The sequence below is a fragment of the Podospora pseudocomata genome, chromosome 7 (assembly GCF_035222375.1).
Source record: "Podospora pseudocomata strain CBS 415.72m chromosome 7, whole genome shotgun sequence".
Lineage (NCBI taxonomy): Eukaryota > Fungi > Ascomycota > Sordariomycetes > Sordariales > Podosporaceae > Podospora > Podospora pseudocomata.
In genome coordinates this window covers 3,456,975-3,474,673 of record NC_085891.1, presented here as the reverse complement: position 1 = coordinate 3,474,673, position 17,699 = coordinate 3,456,975, and the positions used below count along the sequence as shown (strand labels likewise).

General features: G+C 52.4%; 4 protein-coding genes across 4 annotated transcripts; 3 read left to right on the top strand and 1 right to left on the bottom strand.

The window, feature by feature from the left end:
• Positions 1–984: 984 nt before the first annotated feature.
• Positions 985–3,209, bottom strand: QC762_711450 (uncharacterized protein; the record flags this gene model as incomplete). The annotated part of the gene is made up of 4 exons (XM_062893996.1): positions 2,712–3,209; positions 1,807–2,638; positions 1,201–1,749; positions 985–1,135 (listed from the first exon to the last, which is right to left on the bottom strand). The coding sequence occupies exons 1-4, from the start codon at positions 3,028–3,030 to the stop codon at positions 985–987; spliced, it is 1,851 nt and encodes a 616-aa protein (XP_062739853.1). The 5' UTR covers positions 3,031–3,209.
• Positions 3,210–4,713: 1,504 nt separating this feature from the next.
• On the top strand, positions 4,714–5,227 carry QC762_0114590 (uncharacterized protein; the record flags this gene model as incomplete). Its single annotated transcript, XM_062884338.1, has 2 exons — positions 4,714–4,890; positions 4,950–5,227. The coding sequence occupies exons 1-2, from the start codon at positions 4,740–4,742 to the stop codon at positions 5,225–5,227; spliced, it is 429 nt and encodes a 142-aa protein (XP_062739852.1). The 5' UTR covers positions 4,714–4,739.
• A 1,271-nt stretch (positions 5,228–6,498) lies between these two features.
• Positions 6,499–9,462, top strand: QC762_711440 (uncharacterized protein; the record flags this gene model as incomplete). Its single annotated transcript, XM_062893995.1, has 3 exons — positions 6,499–6,529; positions 7,460–8,448; positions 8,508–9,462. The coding sequence occupies 3 exons, from the start codon at positions 6,499–6,501 to the stop codon at positions 8,640–8,642; spliced, it is 1,155 nt and encodes a 384-aa protein (XP_062739851.1). The 3' UTR covers positions 8,643–9,462.
• A 3,922-nt stretch (positions 9,463–13,384) lies between these two features.
• Positions 13,385–16,978, top strand: rhp26 (DNA repair protein rhp26; the record flags this gene model as incomplete). The annotated part of the gene is made up of 1 exon (XM_062893994.1): positions 13,385–16,978. The coding sequence occupies one exon, from the start codon at positions 13,385–13,387 to the stop codon at positions 16,976–16,978; it is 3,594 nt and encodes a 1,197-aa protein (XP_062739850.1).
• Positions 16,979–17,699: the final 721 nt, after the last annotated feature.

The following is a 17,699-nucleotide window of genomic DNA, read 5'->3' as shown; positions in this document are numbered from 1 at the left end:
CCTGTCCTGTGTGCAAGTAAGAATTGAAAGATAAAAGAAAAGGATGGGAAAAGATTGTGGTCGGGAACTTGTAGAAAAAGTCAAATAGAAATGTCGGTTAGTTGAAAATAGAGGAAGGTGCGATGCGCTGTTCGATATCAGCTGTTAGAAGGAAGGCGCGGAATAGTTGAGCGAACTCGAGCAGGATATATCGGATATCAGAGGCAGAGAGTCGAAAATCAGAGGCAGAGAGTCGAATATCAGAGGCAGAGAGTCGAATATCAGAGGCAGAGAGTCGAATTTGTAGTGAGAGTGGCTGGAAGTCGGGCGGGGACTTGGTAAGATTGTGAAGAACTGGAGGACGGTCGATAAAAAGTCAAGCGAGCCAGCAGTGAAGAAGGTAAAGGATGACGTAGAAGAGTCGATGTAGAAGTGAGGCTATAAGGACGAGAGAGTGAGGAAGAGGAGGATGGAAGGAAAATGAAGGTGTAAGGAAGAGGAGGGAGGACGTGGAAGGATGAGAAGGGATGATGTGGAAGGATGGAAGGGAAGATGTAGAAGAATGAGAGAGGAAAAAGGTATCAAAGTGCCAGATAAATCAGGTGTGGGCGGGAGAAGAGGCAGTGAATGGACCAGAAGGGATAGTAAAAAGAAGATTGCAGGTCGCGAGCAGAAGAAATCCGCATATAGCTAGTGTCTGGCCGAGAAGCAGTGACGTGAGACGTTCTTTCCCTCCTAGAAAGCATCTCCTGGGCCGACGAGATGATGAAGTTGTAGGTTCTGAGTTCGGATGGATACATCAATACCTGATAGAAATATCTGAGCATGCCCACATAAAAGTAGAGACATACAGTATCCTCATCCTCAAGTTCACGAAGAGCACCAGTCAAGCGACATCGTGACGTTTATGAAGCGCTTCTGGCCCTGAACGGCGTAAGATATGGGTATCATAAGCATCCTTCCTGATCATGCTGCGTGTGTTTACACACCAGACCCGCTCTACACTCAAACCCGCTTCTTGTTTCGTCGATCCGAGCGCCTTTTCTTCAACTCCCAGAGATAACGACGCTGGAAGATGGCCTTGCAATAGTCGACAATGGCTTCCCTCTGCAAAAGGATTATCGTCGCAAAGACGACAGGGACGGCGATTTTCCAGCTTCAAATAGACTGGTTAGCCTGCTTGACAGATGGACTCTCGAAACCGGAGAGAGAAACACTCACAAGTAACCAATATCTTGCTCTAAAACGGTGAACGGAACAAAGTTTTGCCCGAAGTAACCCGTAATGAAAGTGAGCGGCAAGAAGATAATGGTGGCTGTGGTCAATTGCTTCATGGATTCGTTCTGATGTGCTGAAATGGTGTTGAAAATCAGCCCTATCATCCCATCAGCGGAGCTCTTGAGCCTATTTAAAGTATCTGTGATGAGGACGCAGTGGTCCAGAACATCACCGAGATAGGTGTACGTCAGCGTGGTGATGATGGGGTCATGATTGGGGTCCAGGATTTTGGCCATGGCTTTGTCGAGCGCCATATCCGTTTTGTGATCACGCAGGGCTTGTATCAATGTCGTGATTGGATTGATGAAACTAATCAGCGCATTGATCTCCGATGTGAGGATGTACAGCTTTTTGGTGTGGCCGATGTTGGGGTGAGTCAACACTTCGGGTTCAATATCGCCGATAGCATCACGATAGCAGCTCGCTACCTGGATGGCAAGATCGATAATTCCATCCAGTACTGCGTGTCCTACCATGGACGCATCGCATGAGCTAGAAATCAAGGCCTGTTAGTCAAGCACTAGCGATGAGAACGGGAGGTGTACGCACTGTCGGATGATTGTATCACTCGTCTGGAGACGTTGGATGATGGGTGCCTCTATCACTTCAGCCGATTCTTCAAAGAAACTAATTATGGTGTTGTCGTTCGTGATGAACATGGAGACCTGCTCACAGGCTACCGTGTAGTTTTTGGAGATCAGGGCTGAGTTCCTGTCCATAAACCTTGCGATAGGATCGTCTGGTGCGGCGTGGTATCTTCGCAAGGTTCTGGTCGGGCCTTCTGGGTACTCAGACCGTGAAGCCCTGGGATACGGCCCAGAGCCATCCTGGGGCCAGTCCTTCCCACCCTCTAATGTGGTGTCTGAGGAGAATTTCCCAGCACGGAATGTCCGTTTCAGCCGCCTCAAGAGCTTCCGGGAATACTTGCCAGTTTTCCCACTGAAGATGCTGCGATTACTAGCATGGCTAGATGTGTCATCAGCCTCATCAGAATCAGAGCTCTCGTCGTCAGAGTCCCTGTAGGTGTCGTCAAGCCTTTGAAGAGTCAAGACAATGAAGGCATGTGTTGGATACCACTCGGCCTTTGTCCTGCTCCTCGTGTTCATAATATCTTCCACGGCCAGTTTATGAAGGCTCTTGTGCTTCCCCAGCAGCTGGATAACGTCCCAGCTCAGACCGTTCACATTGATCCACCGACATTTTGCCCACTTTGGTTGTGGAACCTCCAAGAAAGAGCCGAGAGACGAGTTGTCCTTGTTCTGAATCGAGAGCTTGTCTTCGGAGAAGTCGACAATAGTGATCTCGCATGGGGCGCTCAGTTGAGGCATAGATGCGTGGCCACCATCCGGCTTGAGTGGATCGACCCCTGGTTCCGAACCGGCTGCAAAGGAGTATGGTAAGCGTCGAGGAGCAGGACAAGTTCGACATGGTCGGGGGTGGTCAGGTAAACATACGATGCCATCCCGGGCGGAGTTCAAAGTCTTCGAAGTTGTCGACTGTGCGAAATGTGCCGACCCGGGTTGTGCGCCGTCGACTGGTGGGGCTGAAGGGTGCACCGGTATCTGCGCGGGCGGGTGCCTTTCTCGGGCTGGTCGCGGCATCGTTCGTGGGGGCAGCATTTTCCGCAATGCTGGTATCGATGTTGGGGTTATATCGAACGCGGTGGCTGGTGGTGTCAACAGCGGTGTCAAGATCTGGAGGAGCAGCCGGTGGGTCTGTTGCGAAGTCGCGCGGCTGTTGCAGGGGCCCATCAAAAGGCGGTTCGCGCGACATTGTGTACAAGCACTTGTCGAGTGAAAAAAAGGGAAGTAAAAAAAGGTTTACGGCAGGTCTGGAAACTTGATTTCAAGACAACCTAGGATCACATCGATGATACCATGTTGAAGTTGAGGAGGTAAGTAAGATGTCGCACGGCGTAAGAGAATTATACCGATGCCCTCCCGCCCAATCAGTGTCGACATGCGGCACACAACCATCAATTGCTACAACAATGTTATTTATCTACTGCCACCGGAAGGTCTAGCCATGTGCTCACGGCATCCGGCGTGGGACTTTGTTGCACTCGTCGAGCTCGATGATGTGAATTTGTTCACAAAGATCCCGCCAATTTGATGGTGCTGTGTGGAGACATGCGAGATGCAAGCTTTCCAGGTTCTGCGCTACGATAAGATGGATAAGATAAGCCGAGTACAGGTCACTGAAATGCAGGGTTAGGGTAAAGCGTGGGAGGATTAGGTGGGCTTTGTAAAAGATCGAAGGCTCAGCCCAGAAAGAAGACAAAACATCACCTGCCAACCCCACGGCCTAGGGACAACTACCTAGCTATACACCACACACTCCTCCCATTGCCCGACTGCTTTCTTTGCCAAGCTGGATCATGCGACCTACCGCTCACCTTACGAACCGACCGGAAGGCAAAGCTTGCGAGAGGTGACGCAATATAGTGAAGCAATGCCCGTATGATTGCCCACACAAGTGTGATCCGAGGTTGAGGGCTAAAGACTGTCTGCATGCGGTGCGGGACGAAGGACGATCGTACACCCCAGGACCGGGAGGGCAAAAAAAAAAGAGAGAGACCAGCACGGTGGAACCGAGAGGTTGTTCTTCCCGTAGTGAGAAGACACCATCTGTAAGGGCTGATTCAGCGGTTGGATATCGCTGATCACAAGAGATTGCGCTCAATGCGTTCATGCGTGGGGAGGTGGGAGGAATGGACGAGTTTCCCACTTGGGAAAGTTGGCGATGCTTCCAAGGCCACTGCGATGGAGGTGTGGGTTAGGTAGGGGGAACTATTGAACGCCTACGTCCGCGTTTATTTCTCTAGCGGAGGCGGTTGATGCCGTGTTGAGTGAGCACTTGAGGCGTGTGGTGTGTTTAAAGTCGGCATGGAAACATGCACGCCAAGCCGTCCCTGCAGATGTGGGAAATGTCCGCTGCAGGTCCCGAGCGGAGAATTGACCTTGAGCTCCAGCGCAATAGGTAGGTATTCCTTCCGTGCTGCCTGAAGCCCAGGAGCTCTGGCCCGAAGTTCGTGGGCTGATAGGGACTGCCTAGGCAGGATGGAATATCTCCGTTGCTTTGAACGGCAGGGCCAGGATCCGTAGGGTAGGCGGACGACGAGATGGGATGGGTGTTCTTGTAGACCCCGGACTGTCTTGGGAGCTTGACCCTGACCCGCAGCGGCAAGCCCGATCCGGGGTAACGACTCCACCTCGAGCTTCTTTCCCCCCATCCCGGGCCGAGTCAAAACGCTGATCAGGAGTCTCGGAAGGCCAGGCCGAGCAGGAAAATGGTGTCACAGTTGCTCGCGAGATGGACCGCAGATGCTGGTTGTTTACACCTGTATTCTTCGGCTACCTCGTAGCGAGCTGCGTCCGTGGTGCTACCTATACTATGAGGCGCTTGTGGCCGTCCGATCTTCTGCTGTTGCGTCAGCCTCGTTCAGCCTGGCGACATGGGTTGGACTCAGCTAGTGAGGTCGCATGAATCTGTCTTCCGATCTCATTAACTTCGGGATCCACCGTTCGTCGTCGTCCAAAGTGCCGTTTTTCGAACCAGGGCGGCGGTGGGAGCGAGGGGTGAAGGCATCCCTGGTGACTGCCTATTTTTGGTGGATTATGACGAACAGTGGAGGTGCGCTAAAAATTAAACAATCATCAGGGCACCATCAAGACATCAACGAATCGAGATAGAAAAGGACACGTCTCAAGCAAATACATACTCTGATGCGCGACGATCAACGGGAACGCGGTCATCACCACCCTCACGGCCCGGCTTCTCGCGCTCTCCTGGCCGCTTGGACCTTTTCGGTGACCCAGCGATGGCGTCCATGTTGAAGCTCCCTTGGAATCTTCGAAGCTTCGATATCTTGACAGTCCCGGACTTTCCGGTCGCCCGCTTCAAGCTAGAAGACCGCTGCAGGATTCTAGAAACCCGAAATCACGTTAATCTTGCCATTGCGGGAGCATAACACGGCCTTTAATTGCAAGGTTCGAATGAAACGCGTTTCCTTCATGCGATGCTTGGCCAGAGCCTCCACCGTGTCGGAAAATCGTTGCGCTGCAGCACCTCCTGGCTGCCAAGAAACACCGGCGCCGTCGTAGTCGGCCGGCACGTCCACTTTGAGCCGAACAGCTACCCTTTCCTGACCTTTCTGTCTCTTGTTTGGCAAAACTGGATCTGTCGCCCTTTTCTTCTCCTGCTGACACCTTGTTTTGTACAGTCAGTTGGCCGCGAACGACTGGGAACCCTCGCAGCATTGACATATGCGCAATCTTGGGAGTCCCGAGATTAGCCTCATCCGAGTTCCCTACCACACTCGCTGTCAAGATGGTACTGCCCGTGGCCCAGCTCGTCAGTCGCGCTTGTCGCCGATAGAATGGACGGTGTATTCGCCTCTTCCCATCAACCTCCACTCACTCTCGATGATCAGATGAACCGGATATGCATCTGGATATGGTATCCTGGGCATATCATACCCGGGGCACCTATAGCTTCGCGCACGTCCTCGCCATCGTCACCGGTATCTTGCAGCTCTGATCGCCGACCACGCACGGTTTTGCTCCATGAAAGGGTTACAACGGGAACGCTTCTGCCGGCCGACTCGACGGGTATCCTGCTCTTTTCCAGACCGGGGTCAAGCCCTTCCAGAAGCATGCAGAGGCACGGGTTTACGCCGTGCACTTGTACCAACATGTCGTCAAAATTCCCGGCGATATGAACAGAGGCAGCGCCTGAGCTGGCCGACAACTGGTGTTCTCTCTCATACCGAGCGCGAGCCTTGCGTTGGCAATGCCAGGATCCTGGAGCTTTTGGCAGCTCTAGGGGACACGGGAGCTAGTCATGTGGCCGTTGGACCAGCAGTTGGTCTTCCGGTTGCCCTATGGTGTGCCCGTGAACCGAGCTCTGGTCTGTGTCTGATATAGGCCCCCTGGTCTATTATGGCCCTTTTGGGACAGGACTTGAGCCCACCACCAAAACCCAGCAGCTTCTCCGCTTGCCTCCCACACGGCATTTTGCAACGCTCGGCGGACTCATCAGCAAGGTACCGTGGTCCTTCCTGGGTACCCGCCAGTACCTTGACCGGCCCCAGCGAGCATCATCGCCAAGTACATTCGCGCTGTTTCCTGCAAGCTCTCTGCCCTCCCAGCCTGGTCAGTAGGCTAGGCTGGCCTGGATGTTCTGCTATCCCCTTGACCCCAGCCCCTTTCTGCTCTTTTCCAGCAGATCTCGCACAAAGAGATGACAGACGGCAGCATCGTTGTCAAGTTTGGTTCGCAAGGCAAGTGCCGTTGCTGCAGTGGACGAGAATTTCACTGAAGGACCTGGAGTCACTTGTCGTCATGCCCGTCTCCGCCTGCATGGTGGCCCTGTTTCACATTTTAATTCTCCATTGAGCTGGATGTTTAGTCTTCTTCCATGCGATTTCCATCCCACGTCTCTCTTTGGGCCGTTTTGTTTCCCTAGTTCCCCCTCGTTGGTATGAGTCGGCCGGGGTCATTGAGTAGGATAGATTAGTCCTGTATTCATAACCCTGCCGGTCAAGCCAAGCACTCATGCCCCCGTCGTTGCATCATCAACTGCTGCCGGGGTGCGGTTTCTATATCCGGCAGCTAGACCATGGCATAAGATCCTCAAATTATGCTACCGTCATCGTTGGTCGAGGTAGCTCGGGCTCCACCTTTGCTCAGGAACGATCTGTTGTCAGGCACATGGGAAGTATCTAACGAATGCTTTAACTCTTGGACCCAAAGTAGGCAGGCAGCAGGTACTAAACCCACACCCTCCCTCTCACTCTGCTACACGGTACCGAATATCAGACGATATAATGCCAGTCATGCCCACTGCCGCTTGCTCTGAACTCTGAGTTCTCTGCCTGTATCTTTTCCAAACCATCGACCAAGAGTTGGACCGAACCGATCATTAGCAGCCAATGTCGAGACCGACGTAATACTATTTGACGCCTACCGCCCACAGCGAGATACCGCACACGCACACATATACTGTAGCTATCACACAGTAAGCTACCAAGAAGAGGGCCCACCCCCCAACACCAACGTGACCGACACAGCCTATCACCGAAGTCTTTCTGAACGAGCCCGCTCACCAGCAGCCACCACCACATGTGCCCTGGTTTTCCTCGACAGCCAGGCTCTTTTCATCAGCGAGGAGAGCAAGTAGCAAGTCCCAGGTTTGACAGCAGCCATTTTGAGTGGGCACGAACAGCACCACACGCCAACCTCTCCGCCGAAGAAGCCCCGCGGGGCCCAGTTTCCTCCAATTCTTTCCATTCAGAATCCGGCGACCAGCCAGGGCGGCTCGCTCTGGCGGAACCCATGCATCGGAGGCACACTGGCGGGCAATTATCGCGTAGGACCGGATTACAATGTCGACTACTCGTCACAGGAGCCGCATACGGCCGAGCAGAGCCAAGCTCCGCATTCTTATGATACGCACCACCATCGCGGCTCGCTTCAGCACGCCGGGCCGCCGCCCCTCCACGAGCCGCCTCCCCATCAATCCCACCACGGCCTGCCACAGCACTATCCTGCCACTCACCAACATCACCCTCACCCTCACCCAATTCTCACAGACCCATCGCACCTGGGCGGCCATCCGGGGGCGCGACATCTCGGCCACCCTGCCCATCCAGGGCCATCGCATTACGGCGCCGGCCCCTCTCCCCACAACGTCGTGCCCCCCCTCTACCCATCTCTAACCCCGACCCATGGGTCTACTGCTGGTGTGAAGCGTCAACGGCCTGATGATCTCGATCTTTCGGTTCCCGGCATATCGGAACTTGAACAGAACGAGCTGGATTCAATGCAGCAAACGCCCCTAGGCGCTGCCTATGCCCAAGCAACGGGAGTCCCGCCAGCACATCACCACCACCGGCTGCCAGACACAGGACCTCCGAACAAGTTGATGCGACGTGATGGGGAGAGCAGCATAGGAGCCGGAGCTCCGAGCGTGGTTGGGCAAGCTGGGATGCCAGCCCCAGCTCCCAGACCGAGGGGGCCTAAGCTGAAGTTTACGCCAGAGGATGATCAGCTATTGATTGACTTGAAGGAGAACAAGAGCTTAACGTGGAAACAAATTGCGGACTTCTTCCCTGGTCGGTCAAGCGGGACATTGCAAGTGCGTTACTGCACCAAACTCAAGGCGAAGACAACACAGTGGACGGATGAAACGGTCAGTATCCCCCTTTGCACTCTGACAAGCAATGTCAGAAAAAGCTGACAGCAGTCTAGGATCAAAAACTCAAAACCGCTCTGCAAGATTACGAAAACGAAAAGTGGCGTATCGTTGCCAACAAAGTTGGCACCGGATTCACACCAGCTGCATGCCGCGAGAGGGCAGCACAGCTATCAGGCGAAGACTTATAGCAATCAGCGTCTCCACCAGGAGCTCCGGCACCTGAGGGGGACACCACCGTTTACCCGTCACAACTCCAGTGACTGCATCCAGTACGACCCGTAGGGGCTTCCTTCCAGCTTCCACAGACACATTGTCCATATCGCCCATCGAACAGGGCCCGATCTAGGATTTACCTTCACATACACTGGATTTGCTTATCCACAGACAATACCTTTTCATCTTCTTTCCGCACTTTCGTGCTTCTTGATTTACTTTTCTTTGTAGCGGATGGATTTATGTTTAGGGGATGGGCTTGCTGTTTTGTTGGAACAGAAGCGGCGCTAATATTTGAGATACCCCGAAACCGCTGAAATTCTACAATTTTGTGCTCTGTTTTTCCTTTGTGGCATCTATTTCGTCCTACACATTTGTTTTAACTTTTTTATGATATAGACTCGGTCGGATGGGCGGAAAGTTACGACATACACGACAGGCGCGCGACTATAGACTACGCAACGCCTACGACCGAGGAATGAGGCACGATTTCCAGGTGGGGGGCCAACGAAAGGGTAATATTTTGCATGGACGGAAAAGAAGAGGATACACACGAGAGACAGGAGAGGACACAAGCGCAAGCTATGGACGAGCTAGGTGGATCCTCGGAGAGGATTGTCGCGTGCACAGAAGATATCACAGGCCAGCTGTGTTTGGATCGGAACTTGAAAGCTGAAAAGTCAGTGGCATACATACTTCTACGATATTCTCTCCTAGGTGTTCTGATCAACCATGTTTACACTTTTTAAGACGGCAAGGAGAGGGCCTTGTCTACATAATAGTATATTGTTTATTCCTCTTCAGAGTTCACATCCAGATGAAATCACGACAGTCAGATCCAACTAGAAGCATCTAGGAGCTGTTCATACGAAGTAAGGCTTGCTCCGTGCGCTTCAACGGTTGCCAAGATAGGGCCGGCTGCCCAGGGTGTCTTAGGTATCTGGTGACAAATAGGTACATCATCACCTTTCACACCATTCCCCTCGGGATCTCCTTTGAGTATCTCGTCGCTGCACTGTATATTGAGCCTGTCACCCTCATAGCTACTCCGCATTCCCCGTCCGCTTCCAACATATGGATTCCGAGTCACAGAAAACCTCCACGTGCAGAGATGCAGTCGGCTGTTGCGGCACACCCCTGGAGGCAGGGTTGTGGAAGTTGGCCCCTGCTACAGCTTCGCCAAGTAGGTCTCGGAGAATTCGCCAGATTCCCTCCCAACGAGGCTCGTCTCTGTCATGATCTGGCTCCTTGGCAACAATATACGCGCAGTATGCATGACGTGCGGCAGACGCATGTATCTGGAACTGAAACACTTGCCAACAACCACGATACGCCTACTTGACCTTCCGTGGTCGAATCGGTTTCTGCTTCGCTTTTGGACAGCCACAGGAGCTACATCGCTTGGAGATCAGGACTGGACAGCACAGGGGTTGTTGGGCGCTGACAGGCAGGTTCTTTGCAGGAGGCGAGACCCCTGTTTCGGTAATACTCCGAGAAAAAAACTCCTTTGCGCTGCCGATGCACCACTATCTCCCTGGATCCTGTTGTCAGCCACCTAGGTACCTAACCCAGTCAACCTTGAAACTGTCGTTCCCCCGCCTTGAGGTCATCTTTGTGCCTGGTTCATGGAGGTTGGCAGACCGCCACTGCCTTGGTCGGGGCACGGCATTACCTTCTCTGCGATATTGCGTCCTGTAGTTTGGTTCACCAGTGATCGAGCAACACGCTCCACGAGAAACTGTCTGTGTAGCGCGATGGCGCCAAGGTTTCTATGCGTAACACCTCTCGGTTGTTATGGGTCGTCCCGCGAGATGTGAGCGACAGGCTCCTCGGTGTACCAGATACCTGGCTTTGCCTGACCATACATGTTTCGACCTCGCCATCTACCGTCAAAACTTTTCCAGCCTTGCAATCTTGCTGCTCGTGCTGCTTGTGACTCTCTAACCAGCACTCTGAAAGCAACCGACAACTTTCATGAAGTATCCCACTGTCACCCAAGACAGGCGAGTTCGGTGTTTCTTTCTAAGTAACGCTAAGATGGTTCCCATTCCTTCAACACCCAACTCCAAAGTACGGCCGAGATAACAAACTCCAGATACAGAGGATCATGGCCTCGCCCCCATTGCGACATCAGACGGGACGTGACCCAATCGGAGATTAAGTTCTAATATACGGTCTTATGCTCCCCTCAGTGTGTTGGTCTCCCTCAGTAGGTGGTTGGGATTGGTGAAGCTCATGGTATATCTCCAGGTGCCCTAAAGCGGTACCTGCTGAAGCCGCGCAGTTCTCTGCTGGCGGCTATTGCTCCTGGACGGCACATATAGTGTAGAGGGCGGCCTACCCACTGACTTGGCAACCACACCATGCGGCCATCAAGCCCGCGATATCATTTGCGTCTCGTATAAATTGCGACTTGCTTCACCCGGTGGAGCAGACTGGCTGGGACCACGACCACAAGACAGAAGCAGTGTCAAAGCGCAGGTTGGCAGCCTGTGGCTCTTGGACCAACAGAAACACCACGTCAGTCATCTCCAGATACTCTTAGGGATCTTGGATTTATCCGATAGTGATACATGAGGGAAGGGTATGCAGTTCTGTAAGCGCCAAGAACTCGCGATACCGGTTGACCCCATCTATGCACTGCGGCAAAACCAGACTACGACATACTTACCACTTGCAGAAACCGCGACAGCTCGCACCATGACCGATCAAGAGACGACTGCACACAGAATTTGAGGAGGTTGGAGGGCCCCATCAGCAGCGCGCTTTTTTGTCATTCTGTGGCAAGAGTGGAGTCGTGTTCTACCCCCAGACCCGGGCTATATCAGGCCGCTATATGAGGGTATATCAACAACCTTTAAGGCCGGAAAGAGCCTAACGCCATGATCAAAGGAGAAGGCAAAAGGGTACCGAGCGGGGAAACGGCGACGGTGTGTCGCAGAAAGGGCATCCCAATCAAAGCTTATCGAACTTTTCACAGGATGTGTATCACACCACCAGCCAGTCCGTTAACATTTTCCTCCTCGCCGCCCCTAAAGTACGGAGATAACATGGTGAGGGACTCCAGAGTCGGAACAACTTTACCCGTATACCATGCGTAAAAGACAGATCGATCCTCCCTACCAAGTTGCGACCCAACAGCAAGAGAGCTCGATACCTCATGTTATCCGGCCCGTGAAACGAGCAATCGCAAAGGGCGGTGAGGTAGGAGAGAGTGACTGCACACCAAGAACCCCCTCTCAGCGCCTCGTCTGCCTGTTTGAGAAGGAGACTTCGCAGATGAGCCTTCGTGTTCTGCGGCTATTGGACCACCCTGATTTCTAATGCCTTCGCTCTTGTAGCGGGGTTTCCACAGGAGCCCACCGGGGGAAAGGAAGGGCAGGAGGCCGACGAATGACGAGGGCAGAACACATGAGTGGGAGGTGATGAGAGGAAAATTTGTCTGCTAGTGTGAGACGACCACCCGCTTTAGTTAAGGTTCCAGGTTTTCTGGCCGGAGAAGACGGTACAAACGCTACATCCTTTACCAAAGACTCCACGGGTCTCCGCTCCTGGATTCTACCTGTGTAAGGGCAGTCAGTGCCTTTGACGAGTACGGTGCGGGTGGGCGATAGACACGCATGATGTGGTGTACAGCTTTCATGGTTTCGTGGAGCTCATGGTGGCAATGCCCCCATCTCTTGCAACCTCACCCTTGCGTTCCAAGGGCTACTGTTTCATCAAGTCCAGACCCCGGAACGGGCAGCAACCAAGAGTCTTGGTATCTGGCTTGTCTTCTTGACACGAAAATCTCCCACTCTCCCATCTCATAGGATAGCATGCTTGCCAGACATCAGTGTAACCAATCTTCCTGGAGATCTCGGTAAGCCATGTAGGACGCCTCGGCGATATTGCCTAGGGGAGACCATTATGCATCGAGTACGTTTTGCTAAGTTGACACATTCTACGGCATGCTTTCAGCTGTGTACGGGTAACTGACGATCATGACTGGCTGTCTAGAACTATACCTTGTTTTGGACATTCTCATCTGTGCGCCTGTGTAGGTAGATCCAGATTTATTCCTTGCAGATATGCTTGTATAAGTGGTTTGATATTGGTTAGTCTCCAAAGCCTTGCGTTGCTCTGAACAGTAATTTTCCAAATGTCAGATTACCAGCCACACTCTTGATATTGATGCTCGCGGGCCGTCCACGATCCTTGAAAGCTTCTCTACTCCTCGTAGTTTCGCAATGGTCTAAAGACACGGTAGTGATGGTCGAGAAAGTTGGAAGTATAAAACGATATCCAGCTAAATGACCAACATAGGATGACTTGTCGTTGAGATTGACGTCGAGCAAGGATGTTGAACGTTGAAGTCGGCCCCCTTCCCTGAACCCTTGCCAAGGCTCCACTTTGGCCTCACAGGGCTGAGCTACGCAAGATGCACGCAATTTAGGTCACATGATCGCGCGGTGTTTCGATGCGCGCGACTGAGTGGATTCGATGCGTCATTGCTCCCATGGCGACTTCTAGGCAGGAGGTCCGTCGTACAGTGAACGGCATCTTTTGAGCTACAACTTCCACCTAATTTTTTGTCGCAATTAGAATGGAAAGTACCATCCAGTCTCATTGCACTTGAAATCTCTTTTTCCTCCTTTGATTGCTTCAGAAACGCCATCATTCACTCCACCTCGAAGGTCTCGAAATTGGCTTTCCAGATCGCAAATTGCCATCCGCAATGCCGCCAAAATACAGCGTCATCATGAGCCCCCCAGAGGCAGAAAGCCCCGATGCGGCCGGTGATGCCTCGCAAGAAATACCACAAACCGACAAACCGAATCCGCCATCGACCAAAGAATCCAACGCCGCCATCGAAAGCACAATGGAGAACCCCGTCCCTGACCTTGCCGCCCCCAATCTCGATGACGAAGCTTCCGCCCTTGCTCACCTTACCGAAAACGTCCGTGACCAAGACGAACTAGAACGCGACATTACCCTCCAAGCCAACGCGGCCCTTATCGAAGCCGAAGACACTCGCGACAGGAAGCGTATCGAGAAAGCCCAGATCCAAAAAGTGAGGCTGGAAAACCAGCGAAAGACCCAACAGGCCAAACTCACTTCTGGCCACCTCACGCCTGCCAACAGGCTTAGGATTCAGAAGGAAATCACCCGGCTGGACTCTGAGATTGACATTTGTGAGCAGGATGTTAGGGACTTTGAGACCAGGATTGAGGCTAGACATCAGGAGGGAGCTGCAGAGACACAGTCCAAAGGGGCCGGAGCGGTGGGTGGAAGGCTTCCCAGTGAGACGCAAAGAGAATATTTGATCAGGACTGGCAAGATCACCCCATTCGCGACGTTTGGTGGACCGAGACCGGATGGGGTGGAAGGAGAACTCGCTGATGCGATTATTGAAGCTGAAGATGAGGCTGTTGCGGAGGAGCTCGAGGAGCAGGTCGGGGACGGGCCGCGAAGTCATCAAAATCTAAGGAGGCCAGGGTTTGCAGAGGAGACCGAGAACAGTTCAACGGCCGAGTTGGAGTTTTCGCTACGGCCTAGAAAGAAGAGGAGAGTTGTGCAGGAGGTCGAAGGAGGATCCGATGACGAATTTGAGCTTGAAGAAGACGATGCCAGAGATGATGAGGAGGACGAGTCTTTGGAGGATGATTTCGACATGACCGACACAAATTCAAAGAAAAAGAGGAAAAGGGGGAAGGGTGTCGCTACTGCGGCGGATGGCGTTGGTGAGGAAAAGGTCGATTTGAGCAACATTGACGACGGGAATGAAGCTGTGTATCAGGCCCGATTGGAAGATTGGGTCAAGCGAAGAACTCGTGCAAGGCGAGCCCGCCAGCTCAGACTGGGTCAAGAGGTTGAGAGCGAGTGGGACGGCGAGGAAGAGTGGTTCAAGCCTTCTCCCGACGAACCTGACCATCAATTTGAGAATGGAATGAAGCTCCCGGGTGACATTTACCCTTCGCTTTTCGATTACCAAAAGACAGGTGTTCAATGGCTGGCTGAGTTGTATGCTCAGCAGGTGGGTGGCATCGTCGGCGATGAGATGGGACTCGGTAAAACAGTACAGCTGATCTCGTTCGTGGCGGCTTTACATTACAGCAAGATGTTGAATAAGCCAGTCATTGTAGTTGCACCGGCGACCGTTCTGCGGCAATGGGTCAACGAGTTTCATCGCTGGTGGCCACCTCTCCGCGTGTCGATTCTACACTCTTCAGGCAGTGGAATGTTCAACGTCCTTGATGAGGGCAAAAGGGAAGATGTGGAGGATAACTGGGATAAGAAAAGTCCCGCCAAATCCAGCAAGGCAGCGAAGAAGATTGTAGACAAAGTGGTGAAACACGGCCATGTGCTGGTCACCACTTATGCCGGTCTCCAAACCTATGGCGATGTTTTGATCCCCCTGGAATGGGGTTATGCTGTTTTGGACGAGGGTCACAAGATTCGGAATCCCAACACTGCAATCACAATCTACTGCAAGGAGCTCCGAACACCAAACAGGATCATCTTATCCGGCACTCCAATGCAAAATAATCTCACAGAGCTCTGGTCACTCTTCGATTTCATTTTTCCTATGCGCCTCGGGACCCTGGTTTCGTTCCGGACTCAGTTCGAAGTCCCCATCAAACTCGGAGGTTACGCTAATGCGACCAATCTTCAGATCATGACAGCACAAAAATGCGCCGAGACACTCAAAGAGGCCATCAGCCCGTATCTCCTTCAACGTCTCAAGGTAGACGTTGCTGCGGATCTACCGAAAAAGAGCGAACAGGTTCTGTTTTGCAAGCTCTCCAAGCCCCAGCGGGAGGCCTACGAGCTCTTTCTCAAGTCGGACGAAATGGCATCGATCCTTGATAGGAGCCGTCAGTCGCTTTATGGTATTGATATTCTTCGCAAGATCTGTAATCATCCAGATCTGCTGAATCCCCGACTTAAGAATAAGCCTGGATATCTCTGGGGGAGCGTTGAGAAGTCAGGCAAGATGGCAGTCGTCCAGTCTCTGCTACCGATGTGGAAACGACTCGGACACAAGACACTGTTATTCTCCCAGGGCACACAAATGCTAGACATCATTGAGGCTTTTGTTCAGCGGCTGGACGATGTGAGGTATCTGCGCATGGATGGCAAAACACCAATAAAGCAGCGCCAAACCCTCGTCGACCAGTTCAACAACGATCCAAGTCTTGACGTGTTCTTGCTAACAACCAAGGTCGGCGGACTAGGGGTGAACTTGACAGGTGCTAACCGAGTCATCATCTTTGATCCCGACTGGAATCCGTCTACGGACGTACAAGCACGGGAGAGAGCGTGGAGATTGGGTCAGAAGAGGGAGGTGACTATTTACCGCCTGATGACGGCTGGTACGATTGAGGAGAAGATCTATCATCGCCAGATTTTCAAGCAATTTCTGTCCAACAAAGTACTCAAAGACCCGAAACAACAGACCAACTTCAACCTCAACGATCTGCATGATCTTTTCAGTCTCAGCTCGTATGAAGACGGCATGACAGAGACGAGCCAGTTGTTCAAGGGAAGTGAGGCCAAGAACTTTATGAAATCCGGACCCAAGGAGCTTCTTATACCTGGGCAGGATAGGGTTCTGCTCGGCCCTTCTGCAAAGAAGGCAGCTGCTCGTGAAGTCGCCTCCGTTACGGTCAAGGCTGAGCCCCAGGATGACGGGGGAAACGACCTCCGCAATATTGAGGGGGTAGCTAGTCTGGAGACATTCAAAGCAGAACCCGACCCGCCAGCCAATGAAGAGGATCGCCTGATGGAAGGACTTTTCGCGAGGTCGGTCCACAGTGCCTTGGAGCACGATAAGATTATGAACGGCAAAAAGACTGTGAGGGCGGACAAGAAGATGATTCAGCAGGAAGCCAACAGGATCGCCGCTCAAGCTGCTCTCAGTCTTCGACGCGCAGGCGAGCAAGCCCGCAACGTGCCTATTGGCACCGTGACATGGACAGGTGAGGTAGGAGAGGCTGGCCGACCAGTGCAACCACGTAGACGTATTGCGCCAGGTTCGGCCATCATCCGAAATGCTGGTGCGAGTGGTTCGAGACCAGGAACTCCCAATGCCCAGCCAGCACCAGACAGGACGCTTCGAGCCGAGGACTTTGAAAAGATGATTCCTGCCTTTATCAAGCGCCATGGTGGTCAGGTCGTCTCTAAGCTTTTGGTGGATCATTTCAATCAGTATTGTACAGGTACTCGTCAGGCAGAAGAGTTCAAGATTGCGCTTGGGAAGGTGGCCCAAATGGAGAAGAAGGGAACCAGTATGCGAGCCACTTGGTCTCTCAAGCCCGATTTTCAGTGAATCTCAAAGAAGAGGAAGGCATTGAGTTATAGCATTCATGGCCAAATTATGGTTATCGCAGTTTCAGGGGTGAAAATATTCACGGTTATGGGTATGATATGGTGGCGAATCTGGGTCGAGCAGGCGGTTAACACGGGCATCTGATATCAGGGTTTTAGCGATAGCGGCTGGATTTCATGGAGTTACAAATGTAATATCATACACCTTTTGTCCCAAGGCGTGAAAATACAATATGTGCCCCATATCAAGAGAAGTCGCTGAGCATTTCCAGTAATAGAGGTTTGTCATTGTAAGTCCAGAAGGGGATACCGCGCGGTGACCGGGGCTAATGTGAGGGGATTGGGATTGCTAATTGCTTACCAAATCACCAACACCCCCCCTATTGGTAACAATGATCTTGGAGGTCTTAAGTCCGAAAGAGTGCGACCACAGTCTGACTGAATCGTGGCTCAGAACTGGACAATTACCAATTTATCTGAAGACACTGATTCCTTCTCGAGACCTTTGAGTCATTTGTGCAGAAAACAATTTCTTGGTGCGTTAGATGCCCGGATAAGAACCACTGTCATTGTGTTGAGCCACAGGACAAGCAGGGTACTTTCCACAGCCTCGCTTCGTTTTCAATCTCTGTTGCAGGTTCAGAGTCTGTAGAGCGTCTATTACTTATATCCAGTGCCTGGGCTAACATCATGCGCAGATCGAGCATTACATCAAACCACCA